General features: G+C 48.0%; 1 protein-coding gene across 3 annotated transcripts; it reads right to left on the reverse strand.

The window, feature by feature from the left end:
* Window positions 1-735: 735 nt before the first annotated feature.
* On the reverse strand, window positions 736-13,078 carry LOC136627622 (THAP domain-containing protein 1-like). Of its 3 annotated transcripts, none has more exons than XM_066602865.1 (3): window positions 13,005-13,078; window positions 4,784-4,877; window positions 736-3,112 (listed from the first exon to the last, which is right to left on the reverse strand). In XM_066602865.1, exons 2-3 carry the CDS (start codon window positions 4,849-4,851, stop codon window positions 2,344-2,346), a joined length of 837 nt encoding a protein of 278 aa, XP_066458962.1. In that variant the 5' UTR covers window positions 4,852-4,877; window positions 13,005-13,078; the 3' UTR covers window positions 736-2,343. The 3 variants fall into 3 exon arrangements, with proteins under 3 accessions (XP_066458962.1, XP_066458961.1, XP_066458960.1); XM_066602864.1 differs by lacking the exon at window positions 13,005-13,078 and adding an exon at window positions 12,817-12,956; XM_066602863.1 differs by lacking the exon at window positions 13,005-13,078 and adding an exon at window positions 12,491-12,807.
* Window positions 13,079-14,049: the final 971 nt, after the last annotated feature.

Raw genomic sequence — 14,049 nt, forward strand, 5'->3', positions numbered from 1 at the left:
TCCCACATTGTAGACGTAGAGACACCCTGAAGTGATATGTTCCCACATTGTAGACGTAGAGACACCCTGAAGTGATATGTTCCCACATTGTAGACGTAGAGACACCCTGAAGTGATCTGCTCCCACATTGTAGACGTAGAGACACCCTGAAGTGATCTGCTCCCACATTGTAGACGTAGAGACACCCTGAAGTGATCTGCTCCAAGATTTTAGACACAAAAAAATGGCAAAGGTGCCAAGGTACAATCATCAAAACACTATTTACCTAAACTATACAGACCAAGTGAAAATCATAGCCAACATATAAAATGTTTGGAATAAAAAAAAAAGTTGTTTTAAGTGTTTATTGCAAAACCTCCAGAAATTACAATGTCTGTCAAGAACGGAGCGCAGTTGTACATAAAAACGAAAGAATCTTATAACAGAGACAAACCTGTAAGCGTCAAAATGTAAAACCTTATTAAATAGTTATTTCCAGATAGATGTGATAGCTAGAGATGAGCTATAGATGAGCGAACGTACTCGGTAAGGCCGATTTCGCAATCGAGCACCGCGATTTTCGAGTACTTCACTACTCGGGTGAAAAGATTCGGGGGTCGCCGGGGGGGGGGGGGGGGGGGGGGGAACAGGGGGGAGCTCTCTCTCTCCACCCCACTCCCCTCTGCAACCCCCCGCTCACCCACGGCTCCCCCCGAATCTTTTCACCCGAGTACAGAAGTACTCGAAAATCGCGGTGCTCGATTGCGAAATTGGCCTTACCGAGTACGTTCGCTCATCTCTAGTGATAGCATATCACTTGGATATGCCATTATTTTATAATCGGTGGGGGTCTGACCTCCAAGACCTCCACCGATCCAGGGAGTGAAGGAGATTCAATGTTAGTTTGGTGCTGCTTCCCCTTCTCTCTTGCACAATAATAGTATCAGTCACAGGCTGTGACCCTTTTTCTAGGTGGTGCTCCCAGAGGTCTGACTTGATGATATGCCATCACTTTAGAAAATGGGAATAATCCTTTAAATGAAAGCGGCAAATGTGGTGTGCTGAGAGAAATACCAAATGGACAGAAAAGACATTCTTGGGTGAATGGAGCCCTATAAATATGTTTGAAAGGGTTTTGTCACAACAACAAAAAATGTTCTAAAAGCTGGGCCTGGTGTAAAATAATTTTAAAAAAACCAAAATTGACTATATTCACCTGTCTTCCAACACCTACCTTCTCCCATAGCCCCAGCTACCAGTGTGTACATCAGGCGGAAGTCAGATGACCACTGCAGCCACCATCTGAACTCCTGGCATCAAGGCTGACACCTTGAGTGCCATGATGCCAGGAGTTTGGGACGGTGACACTGCTGCCTCTGATTGGCTGCAGCAAGGACCTGCCTTCCGCCAAATGTACACACAGGGAGCCGCTCTGGAAGAAGCCGTTCAGCTGTGCCCCAGGGGGCTGTAGAGAGGATAGCCTATTTTAATTTTACACGGGGGACAGCTATTAGAAATTTTTCGTCATAGTGACAAAACCCTTTTAAAGCTTGGTGCATAATAGCCATAAGTGTGAGTTGCGCCCAAGAGACTCGGATGTGACACAGATCAGGCAGTACACGGACACTAGACACATGTGAAATGGAAAGGAGTAGGACATGCCATGAGTTTTTTCATACGGACCACTGATTCATTTGAAAAAACATCCATGTGCATAGCCGCATAGGCCTATAATGGGGCCATGTGCTGAAATTACACAGACAGCACATAGTCCCAAAATACACTAGTATAAAGGAAACTGAACCTGTACAGCAGGAGTTTAAGCGAACCACAGAACTCAGATGCAACGTGCACTAAGCCCAATACACGCTTACAGCTTGTAAAAGACGTTCTGCAGCGATCCCATCCAAAATGCAATCCCTGGTCTCCCATTTGCAAAAAAAATGCGATTTAATTCACTGCGTTCATAAGCAGGTATGTACATATACTACAGCAGTGCCTTTAGCCGTGGTCCCCAAGATCTGCTACAGACTACTTCTTATGTTGCGTCTCATGTACCTAACGAAGAAGAGAAGGGGAGCAGATAACCATTTCAATCAATACAATCAACTTTTTCATTTCCTGACTCACAAGCCAAGATATGATCGGTTGCAGTGTGACGTCACCCGTTGCACTTCCAGGCTGTGTTATAGTGATGCCACCGGGATCAGGTTGGTTTAATAGGCAGGCGATGTATGAAGCAGAAAACAATGTCTAGAATGATATAACAACTGGTAATGCAAGAAATGAAATCAAACCTGAATGTATGTGGCTGCCAATACAATGTACAACCTAATAATGAGAATCATGTATGCGAGATGGCATTTAATCAGGGGTGACTGTGTTCATTAAGGTTTCAGCCTGCATCTTCTCCACCACAGATGGCATCCATTCTCTCAGAGTGTCCATATCGGGTAAGGATAGCACCGGCTGGCAGAGTTCATAAGCCACTGGGGAATAGTAATACAGAGTTACAGCAAACCCTTTGATCTCTTTGGAGAAGTGGATGGCTTTGGGTTTCTTGTTCTTCTGCACTTGGTGCCTGAACAGTTCTAGTGTTAACCCGCTGAAGTGCTTGGACACCAGTTGGACGGGGTCACTTGCAAGCATGCTACTTCTCAGCAGCATGACCATGTTCTTCATGCTGGCTATCCTGGCCTTCTGCCTCAGGATTTGTTTCTGTAGAGAGTTCTTTTTCCTTCGCAGGGTAATAAGGACAGGGTCCACTTTTGGGGTCCGGACATTCTCACTACCAGAGACTGCTGAATAGGAGTGCTCAAAAGACATAGCAGCTTCTGGGGCGATTGCTGTTGTAGCAGCGGGTTGTGGCTTCAGGGCCACATTTGGTGAAGGCGTGATGCTATCTTTCTTTTTTGCAGGTTTCTTTACAGTTGGTTTCTTAATACAGACACCGTTGATGATAGAAGGCACCGCATCCAGGCGCAGGTAGGGGTATGAGGCTCCGGGGCGTAGCATGTAGTCCTCTTCTGTGAAGTGGTCACTGCAGAGTCTGCTGTAAATCGAAGGCTTCCACTTGTCACGACGAATCACGGCTAACCATTTAGCAAGATATTCTGGGTTTTTCATTGGAAACCTGCAAGTCGATCATGGAGAAATAAATACTACTATATACCAGACAATTCACTTGAATAACAACTCCCTAAATAATGTTTATGCAAACACTACTCTACTATGTCATTCATACAGGTAGCGCCAAGATTGAAGGTTTTTCCCAATTTACATCTGATCAGTGGAGGTCCAACTGCTGGGAGCCTCACCAATCACAAACATAGGTAGGAGAACTGCTATAATTGAAGTGAAGTTTCATCTTTACTACCTATAATATATAAAGATATAGCACCTCCATAGGTGCCGCTGTACGGATGTTCGGCAGATCTCATCCAGGGGAGTACAATTACAGAACGTGAATGTTGTATTCTTGTTGACTCAGTGCCATCTGCTGGTAAAAGAAAGTACTGACATCTCCCAACATGGAAATAAATGAACCACTGAACAAAGTGCAGATAAATAGGCACAAATATTGTTCAGTAATGTTATAGTATTATAATACACAGCAGCGTGTCGTGAAGAATACCCATGTCCATATCAGTGCTGTGGAGTCCATGACTTTAGACTCCACAGCATTGGTCCATATACCCAATTAGATGGCGGTTCCCTTATTTGTGACCCCGCTTAATAAGGCAGAACAGACAGCTGCTATGTAAGGGTATGTCCCCACGGGCTGGCAACGCTCTGATCTGCAGCATTACAGTACAAGCAATAAGGATGAGATTTAAAAAATCTCATCCACGTGGTGTGAAAAAAAGATTCCACACATAATCTGCAGCAGAACAGTGTGGGTTTTAAATGTGCAAGCATGTCAATTTATGCTGCGCATTTTCAGTGCAGATTCCACCTCTTCAAATGAGGGTTGAAATCTGCACTAATCGGTGGCAATTTTCAGCTGCGGAAAATCTGCAGTATTTTCAGTCCCTGGGCACATACCCTAAGCCTAGGGTCACACGGGATGGAATTCAAGCGGAATTTTCGCGAAATGGCCTCACCGAAAAACCGCGAGAATTCTGCCGGGAAAAAAAGCGCAGCTTCAAAACCCGCGGCCCTTAGCTGTGGGTTTTGTAGTGGTTTCACCGTCGGCATTCCGCTGTGGCAATCTTTTCCCATAGGGAAGAGAGAGGCCGCTGTGGAAAAAAAAAAAAATTGACATGCTGCATCTTTGTTTTCCGCACCACATGTTCGTTTCCGGCTGGCTTGGCCGCAGCGTGTGGACGAGATTTTTGCAAAATCCTGCCACTTTGCTGGCTAATCCTTGGATTAGGAGCCGCGGGCGGAAGTGCCATGCGGACATTCTGCAGCAATACTGCCCTGTGTGAACCCAGCCTAAAGCTTCCTGCATATTTGTGTATTTGGGGCCATATGCTGTCTGAGTTAATCTATGGACACAGCAATTGGCCCCATTATACTGCAGTTTATGAGGCTACACATATGGACGTTTTTGCACATGTTCTACGTGAATATGGCATTTGTTACTTCTATCAGTTTCACTGATGAGAACTAAGATGCCAATGCAGAGTCCTTGTATATCAGATAGTATAAAAATGGGTGTCCGTGTGTTGTTCGTCACAGGTCATGCCCAAATCTCTTAGGTGCAACTTGCAATACAACTACTATTGATGTCCTCCATGAGATTCATCTAAGATCAATCAAAAATAATGCAGAAGATAATAATATAGACTAATTCACGCACCTGAAAAAGTGTTTACCGCATCCTTTTGACAGACGATTTTTACAACCTTTTGCAGCACAGACGGTCATCTTGTCATCGAAATGTAGTCCAAAGTCTGTATGGGATAAAGAAATTGACACTGTGGTTAGAACTGATAAGTTTCTTTACTTCATGTGTGAGAAAGTAACCTGCTATTGGGAAAGCAAATAGATAGTCCATGATGTTCTCAACCCATAAACTGTGTGATCGCTGCGTACAGACAGCAGATTGTTAACCCTGTAGACTCATTCTAAAAGATAGTCCAGCACTTCAGGAAACTCCATAAAGTATTGGCAAAACAGTATAAAGTCCGTCCGTGCATTTCTAAGGACTGTTCAACACATGTGATCTGTAAGCAGAGTGATTTTGAGATCCCAACCTCCCTAATCAGGTGGTGAATGATCTACAAATAACAGCATTCCCACGGCAGGTGCACAATGTACCCACACAGTGATGGCTAACACTGTATCCACAACACTAAAAGCCCATTCACAACAATTAGCGCTCAAACAAACGAAAGTGCACAATAATCAATACGTCTAAACACGAGCCATTGTACAATTTTCGTTCACTTTTTGTTTGATGCTCAGTTTCAGCCAGCATAAGAATCATCATCGGCTCACCCATTTCTCGTTACGTATAAACGCTCTCTGCTCAGCGTTACACATAGAATGCGAAGCGCTGAACGAGAAGGCAGCAATTCTTAGGCCCCATGTTCACGGGCAAATTAAGAATTAAAATCCGGAGCATTTTTCCCGCACATGGATCTGCTTCCCATAGGAATGCATTAGACACCCGCAGGTAGTTAAATACCCGCGGATGGTCAATAAAAGTGAATTTAAAAATTTCTAAAGCATGGAAAAAAAAAAAATGGACATGCTCCATTTTAGTGCGGTTCACGCGGGCGGGAGCTCATAGAGCACATAGCTCAATTGATCTCCCGCATGAAAAATAAAAGACAATTACAGTGCATCCGCACTGCATCCGTAGCCCAAATACGTGTTACAAATCTGCAGCGGATCTGATTTTCCCCGTGGACATGAGGCCTTAGGCCTCATGTCCACGGGATAAGGCCTCATGTCCACGGGCAAAAGAAGAATTAAAATCCGCAATGGACTTTAACTCTTTCCTGCCCGCGGATCCGCATCCCATAGGGATGCATTGACCACCCGCGGGTAGATAAATACCCACGGATGGTCAATAAAAGTGATTTTAAAAAAAATGGAGCATGAAAAAATCTGGACCATGCTCCATTTTCGTGTGGGTCTCCCTTCTATTGAAGCCTATGGAAGCCGTCCGGATCCGCGGGAGAGCAAAATCGGAATTTACTCACCTGCTCCGAATCTTCCCTTCGCCGCGGCTTCATCTTCTCTCCGTCGCGGCCAGATCTTTTTTCTTCAGGCCGGCGCATGCGCGGGGCACGCAAGTGATGTGCCCTGCGCATCCGCCGAGCCGAAGAATGAAGATCCGGTCGTGACGGAGAGAAGATGAAGCCGCGGCGAACGGAAGATCCGGAGCGGGCGAGAGGGGAGTTAATTCTTATTTTTATGCCTCATGTCCGTGGGGGAGGAGGGACCCGCTACGGATTCTCTATGGGCCTGATTTTCCCCATGGACATGAGGCCTAACTGTTATTTAAAATCCGCAGCGTTTTTCCCACACGCGGATCCGCGCCCCATAGGGATGCATTGGTCACCCGCGGGTAGATAAATACCCGCGAATGGTATTTAAAAATGATTTAAAAATTTCCGGTGCATGAAAAAAAAACGCGCCATGCTCCATTTAAGTGCGGATCACGCTCTGGATGGCCCCCATTGATTTCTATGGGTGCTGGAGATCCACTGTGGATACTAAATGTAAATTAAATGGGTGCGGGAGATCCGCTGCGGATTTAAAGGCTGGGAGGTGGAGAAAGTACTAGGAGGTGGGGTAAAGTGGGCAAAACACCTCCAGCGTAAAATGTGCATCCGCGTATATACGCGAGTGAAAAAAAACGCATCAACATGTCACCCGCATGCAATAAAATACAATTTTAAGCTCATCCGCAGCCCAAATCCGCAGCCGATCTGATTTTCCCCGTGGACATGAGGCCTTAAAGGGGTTCTATCATTTAAAAAAAAACAAAAAACTTCTCTACTTACCCATTTCTCCCCAGGCAGTCTCTTTACCAGATCTTCTCCAGTCTGCTGCAGTTTGGGGGGCGGGAAGAGGGGGGGGGTTCACCTCACCCCCAGCCGGCTAATTCTTGAGGTTATGTACATTCACAAGTAGTCTCCTTCCTGCCCGGCAATGTACGTTACATCACTAGTTCACAGCCTAGCATGGAAGGCTGAGCTATTGCTGACACTGTTCATGTCCCCTGTTTCTGCAATAGATCAGCATTCCTTCTTACCCAGTGAACGCTGCATCACAGGAACGTGACCTTCACTGACCTGCTGGAAGGAGAATGTGAGGAATGCAGGCTTCATAACAAGCCGGCCTGCTGTGAGGTGACCCCTTCCATGTACACAGGCAGATTACCTGCTGTAGAGGGACGAACGATCTGTAACACGACCGTCTGTCACCGATTGGCTGCACATTTCCTTGTTTACATAAGAACACGAAACGAGAACAAGCATTTGCTCATTCATCGGCCGAGTGTTCACCCTGCTGCAAACTGTCAAGTGAACAAGTATTTGTAGGAACGTTTGGCCCCAATAATTGGCCCATGCAAAAGAACTTTAAGCCCGCGTTTAGAACGGAAACCACTCGCAAGGCTCCGAAAAGAAGCTCCGCTGCAGAAGTGAAGGGAAACTAAGGCCTTATGTCCGCGGGCACGCACGGATTCGGAGTGTGGAATCCTGCAGCGGATTCCTGCTGTGCCCGAGACATGAGGCAAAAAATACATTTACTCCCCGTCAGAACCCGACGCAGGTCTCCTCTGTCGTGGACGGATCTTCTTTCTTCTGCACGGCGGATGCACTCGGCACCACATGCATGCACCGTGCCTTTTTTCTTTTTTTTAAACGGCTTTATTAGGACCTGCGGCTATCAGAGGTGTGGAAGATTAGCCAGAGCAAAAGTCAGTGACCACCCTGGAGGATTTAACACACATGAATATGACATTTTGCCTGTGCAGTGATAACCATAGATCTGGAGTTCAGCTGACAAGGCTTGTATTATAGTTGTTCTCTCACTTAAGCCTCATGTCAACAGCTGTTTTGGTAAAATACTGCGAGTCTCATGTATTTTCACTCACTCTCACGTCGCAAGGACATCCTGCGATTTTTTCGCCAGTGTGAAGGAGCACTTACTTACTGGCACGCTCTCCACAGGGGTAGCCACAAGCAGATTAGTCCCAATGAATGGGTCTAATCTGTGTGCAGATCCATGGCAGTGCAAACTGAAGATCCACAGCATAGATCTGAGGGCCAGTCTCTAAGTTCAGCTGTAGACGCCACTGAAATCACATAGCTGACTTTGCAAAAAAATAACTACAGTTAGTCCCCTACTTCTGAACAGGTTCCGTTCCAGGAACCTGTTCGCAAGTCCAAACACATGTTTGTATGGAGCGGGATCGCGGGTGGATCCCGTTCCATACAACGTCGGGTGCCGGCTGTTCTTACAGCGGGCACCCGGCCGCAGCAGTTCCGACGAGCTGCGCTGCTTGTCGGAACTGTTAACACTTTAAATACTGCTGACAGCGGTATTTAAAGTGTTAACAGTTCTGACGAGCGGCGCGGCTCGTCGGAACTGCTGCCGCCAGGTGCCCGCTGTAAGAAACAGCCTGCACCCGACATTCAGGGGGCCCGTACAGCGTCCCATGATGAGATCGCGGGACGCTGTGTGGTTGCTAGGCAGCCGGGGACCTCCTGAAAGGGCCCAGGGCTGCCTATGCAGAGTGGCCATCAAGCGCACGGCTTGATAGGCGCTCTGCATAGACAGCCCTAGGGCCTTTCAGAAGGCCCCCGGCTGCCCAGCAACCGCGATGTGACCGGACAGGCTTCCATCAGGCTTGATAGAAGCCTCTCCGCTCCCTGCACAGCAGGATGTAATGCCATAGCACTACATCATACTGTGCTGTACAGATAGTTCGTATCTTGCGAAATTCATAAGTCGAATGTTCGCAAGTCGGGGACTATCTGTATATTAAGATGAAAAATCCTAATTATTTGGTGCAGATTTTGGAGCCGATTTGCAGCTGAATTCACACCTTCAGTTGAAGGAATGCAATCTGCCGTAGATCCGTGTCAAAATCTGCACCAAATGATTCAGATTTTGGTGCAGATTTTTCCACTGTGGAAAACCCACTGTGTGTGAACAAACCCCTAAGTGTTCCCAATCTACTGTCAGACCTCGTCCAACATTGGGATTTCTCTGCATGGCACCCATGCCGGGTGAGGGCAGACCCGTTTCTAACACTATGCAGAAGAGAGCTCCGATGTGGGACCTCTCTTCCACATAGTACAATACACCATGCAGCAGAGGGCTGTTGTCGGAGCTCTCTTCTGCATAGTGTAATATACAGATTAACTCACATTTACATTTAAAAAAAATAGCTAATAAAATCATCAGGACATCATTTTTATGCGTTTCTCTTGAGTAACTCCAAGGAATCCACAATTTGCTTTCCCACCCAAAATAAATAATAGCTGGCGAGTGTGCAGGTGGCAGGGAAATTGGATTGGAAAGGGTTAAAGAGGTTGTTCAGGTAAAAACCTTCGATGTCTTATGTGCAAGATAGCTAATTAATAGTAGCTTAGCAGGGCTCTTCCACCTAGGACCACTGCTGATCAGCTGGCCAGTGTGCTTGTGAAATCAGCTCAGTGCACCAAGAAATCCTACTGTCAATGCCCTAAACATAGTACGTTAGGCTGAATGAAGACCATGTCCATCTAGTTCAGCCTGCTTCAACCTCCACCCCCTCCCGCGACTCCATAATGGCAGCCAGAGTAATTCCTGCATCAACATTTGAGATCAACAACCTCGCTGGTCACCTAATGTCTATATCCTGTAATATCATAGTGCTCTAGGAAGGCATCTAGTCCCCTCTGAAACTCCTCACCACGTCCTCAGGCAGAGAGTTCCACAGTCTCACTGCTCTTACAGTAAAGAATCCTTTTCTGTATTGGCGATGAAACCTGCTTTCTTCTAGACGTAGCGGATGCCCTCTTGTTACAGTCGTAGTCCTGGGTATAAACAGATCATGGGAGAGATCCTTGTATTGTCCCCTCATGTATTTATACATAGTTATTTGGTCACCCCTTAGCCGTCTTTTTTTCCAGGGTAAATAATCCCAATTTTGATAGCCTCTCTGGGTATTCCAGTCCTCCCATTCTGTTTATTAGTTTAGTTGCTCTTCTTTGAACCCCCTCCAGCACTGTAACATCTTTCCTGAGCACTGGTGACCAGAATTGTGCGCAGTATTCCATGTGGGTCCTGACAAGTGCCTTATATATTGGGAGAATAATGTTCTTGTCCCTCGCCCCTATACCTCTTTTAATGCACCCGAATACATTATTTGCCTTTGCAGCAGCTGACTGGCATTGGTTACTCCAGTTTAGTCTACAATCCACTAGTACCCCCAGGTCTTTTTCCATATCACTTTTCCCTAGCAGTACTCCATTTAGTGTATATTGGTGACATCCATTTCTCCTGCCCATGTGCATAACCTTACATTTATCAACATTGAACTTCATTTGCCATTTTTCTACCCAAGCCCCCAGCTTATCCAGGTCCGTTTGTAGCCGCATATTGTCCATTGACTTAAATGGAACCCATCTGCGCTGAATCTGTGGAAAAATGGAGCATATTGAGATTTTTCCACAACTTGTGGAAACTGCAATTGGTCTCCGCAAGTGTGGAAGAAGAACTGATTTCCCATAGCATGCTATGGGCGCTATTAGCTGCGGATCTGTGGTGCGGACACCCGCCATGGACTTCGCCGCAAACATCCGGCCGTGGGCAGGTGCCCTTAAAGGAGATGTCTCGAGGAAGCAGTTAAATTTTTTTTTTGCCCAGTCCCCCCCATTAAGTACACATTACTAAGCCCCCCTGTAAATGACATTTCTAGCTGGTTTGTACTTACCGTTCCAGCGTTTCAGCAACTTATAAAAGTTTTCTCAAGATGGCCGCCGGCTCTTTCCCCGTCGCTCGCTGCAGCCCGACGTGCGCGCTCCCGAGACGCCGCCAGCTGTGTCTCCATGGCAACCGGACGCATCGCAGCCGCCGACCAGACGCCCACCGCCAGGCAGCAGGTAACCGGCGCTAGCCCCCGGCTCCCCAGCGCTAGACCCTCAGCCCAGGTGAAGGCCCCGGAGCCCAGCGCTAGGTTCCGGAGCCCAGCGCTAGTTCCCCCGGACTAGCGGCAGCCCCCCCCGGCCTAGCGGCAGCCCCCCCCCCCTGGCCTAGCGACAGCCCCCCCGGCCTAGCGCTAGTTCCCCCATCACAGCGGCAGCCCCCCCCCGACCTAGCGACAGCCCCCCCATCGCAGCGGCAGCCCCCCCCCGGCCTAGCGACAGCCCCCCCATCGCAGCGACAGCCCCCCCGGCCTAGCGCTAGTTCCCCCATCACAGCGGCAGCCCCCCCCCCCCCCCCCGGCGCAGCGCTAGTTCCCCCGGCGCAGCGCTAGTTCCCCCGGCGCAGCGCTAGTTCCCCCCCGACGCATCACTTACCTGGGACGCTTCTCGGGGCTGCTGGGCTGGGCTGGGCTGGGCTGGGCTTCTCCGCTGGGCAGCTCCAGTTTCTGCACCTTCCTCTAACAGAGGAAGGTGCAGAATGGCCGCTCCAGCGCACTCCCGAGCAGTGACAGCTCGTCTGCGATGCGCAGAAGAGCTGTAGCGGGGAGCACACTGAAGCGGCTCGTGCTGAATAGAGAAGACCGGACTGCGCAAGCGCGTCTAAAAAAGCAAGCTGCCGGCGAATTTAGACGGATCTATGGAGACGAGGACGCTAGCAACGGAGCAGGTAAGTGGAATAACTTCTGTATGGCTCATATTTAATGCACGATGTATATTACAAAGTGCATTAATATGGCCATACAGAAGTGTATAACCCCACTTGGTTTCGCGAGACCACCCCTTTAAGGTTCCCCGTAAGTCAATGGCCGTTGTGGAAATGTGCGCGCACCGAGATGCGTGAAACCGCGTAATTCTGCAGGACAGAGAACACATTTGGAACTCATTAAGACTAATTAGCCGGAGAGTCTTTGTTTGCTACGCGCAAATGAGCATATCTAGCGGTTGCAATAAGTCAAATATACTGCTATGCGCGCAAACAAAGCACTGTGTAAATACGCAGCGCTCAGATGCCCGTGCGCTCATGTGAAGCGGCCCAAGACGTTCACCGTTACTAAATCCGAAACAACCTAATAAAGTCCTTTCATACGGGTAACGAGTGGCGACTGACGATACGGCACGTAGATTGGCGCTCAGCAGCTGTACACACCGCACTAAATTGCACTAGCGCCTACGATCCCGCGTATTATTGGCGGAGACACGCTGCCATTTTCCATGAGGAGACGGCAATGAACCAACACTTTGCCGCCCACCTGAGGGGTCAGACGGTCGGTCGTCACGTGTGCAGAAGACGCAGCAAATCTGCATGTAGTGTGTATTTGCGGAGTTAAACCTCACATTGTCTATATTGTGGCGTATCACCTGCGTAATAAGCTGCACCCGTGTAATAACTTAAAATGATTGAATTCTCAAACCTGCGCAAAAAACCCCGCGGCTGTGCGTGCCCCAATGGAGTTCAATGGGCATTCAGCACCGTGTAATTTGCGGGTTACAGACGCCGGCGTGACATCACATCTAAGGACAGTCACTGGGTGACATTGTCCCCAACGCAGCAACCTCCAAGCCGGTTGTCACTTTAGTCAGAAGGACTTGTAGACGGTCGTCGCTGGCGAATGTGCAGCTCTAAACCAATCGCACGACGTTACGTCACACATCCCCGAGACGTCATGTGACCAAAGTTACTAGAAGTGGTGATGAAGATGATGGGAGTGATGATCCGCTTGGGGATCCCTGTAATCACCTCCCCAGTAATCCACTAGATCCATCTCTGACAGATGGGACGTCACTTTATCACTGAGATGAGTGGCCAGCAGTCAGCTAGTAACTTCTCATGCCCCCCTACTACAGCACTGCTGGGAGATGTAGTCCCCTGCCAGACCCTCCTGCGGGGTCCGGGACTTCACTGCTCTTGTGTTACAAACAACTTACTGAGAAAAAGAGTAGATAATGCCGAGGAGCGCTGTGTCTTCTACAAAATGGCGGCCGCACTGCCAGGAGGGAGGGCAAGGGCGGCAGCAGAAGGAGCAAGAAGCGGCTCACTGATAGGCGGAGAGCGCGTCACGTGGTCGGAAACCACCAATCCTGATGTGACGTTTAGTGCTAGTGAAGGGTTCTGTAAATAGTGGCTCTAATCACGACCTCGATGCTTTATGGTAGATTGCTTCATGTACAGTGTGGGCCGTTTCCTGCCTGTGTGTAGTGAGAACGGAGCGCTGCACATGTTTATCGTCACCACGTGATCTACTGAGCATACAGCGTGTGCCAGATAGCACAGCGCCACCTACTGGTTGGCATTATTATATATGGAAATTATTATGTTCTGCTAAATCCTATGTACAAGAGGGGGGGGGGCACAGAAAGTAGTCCTAAACCGCAGTATAAAGGGCGGCTTCATACGGACGTATTTGCGCAGAGAATGGAACGGGTTTTGGCGCCTGCATTTTAGCTACGCAAAAAAGATAGAACACACTCTAACTTAGCACGCAGCAGGTACACGATGGCGCGTGTAATCCCCGTACGCTATCTTGGCATTCATGTACGCCTAATACGCTCCAAGATAGTACATGTTTGTTTGTGCGCATATTTCGTGCAACTCGTGTGAGCAGCAATATTAAAGTTTACGGGTTTTTGCTAATGCATATTACGTGCGCAAAAAACAGGCAGGTATTTGGAAGCGAGTATACGCTTGTGTGAACCCGGCTTTAGTTTCATATGTTCTATCTTCCTGTGCAAATGCGCAGGAAAGTAGAGCATGCGGCGTATGTTTTGTGCAACACAATTGCGCACGCAAAAAAACGGACTTGTGAACGAACCCATTGAAATCAATATATTCTTTTCACAAGATATTTTTACTGCAAGTACGCGCGCAAATATGCAATATGGGTTCGTTCCAAGCGCGTATTTGGTGCGCAAAATGCTCAGCATGCTCTATCTTCTTGCGCATGTGAACTCATTAAACTAATTGGCCATTTCA

The sequence above is a fragment of the Eleutherodactylus coqui genome, chromosome 5 (genome assembly GCF_035609145.1).
Source record: "Eleutherodactylus coqui strain aEleCoq1 chromosome 5, aEleCoq1.hap1, whole genome shotgun sequence".
Classification (NCBI taxonomy): Eukaryota; Metazoa; Chordata; class Amphibia; order Anura; family Eleutherodactylidae; genus Eleutherodactylus; species Eleutherodactylus coqui.

What these genes read in the sequence shown, in the direction of transcription:
- LOC136627622 (XM_066602863.1), bottom strand. Translation starts at nt 12,542, where the DNA reads ATGCCCATTGAACTCCATTGGGGCACGCACAGCCGCGGGGTTTTTTGC. An exon ending in CCGCGGGGTTTTTTGCGCAG is followed by an intron (nt 4,878 to 12,490) that starts GTTTGAGAATTC and finishes TATCCCATACAG; the next exon opens with ACTTTGGACTACATTTCGAT. An exon ending in TGCGGTAAACACTTTTTCAG is followed by an intron (nt 3,113 to 4,783) that starts GTGCGTGAATTA and finishes ATCGACTTGCAG; the next exon opens with GTTTCCAATGAAAAACCCAG.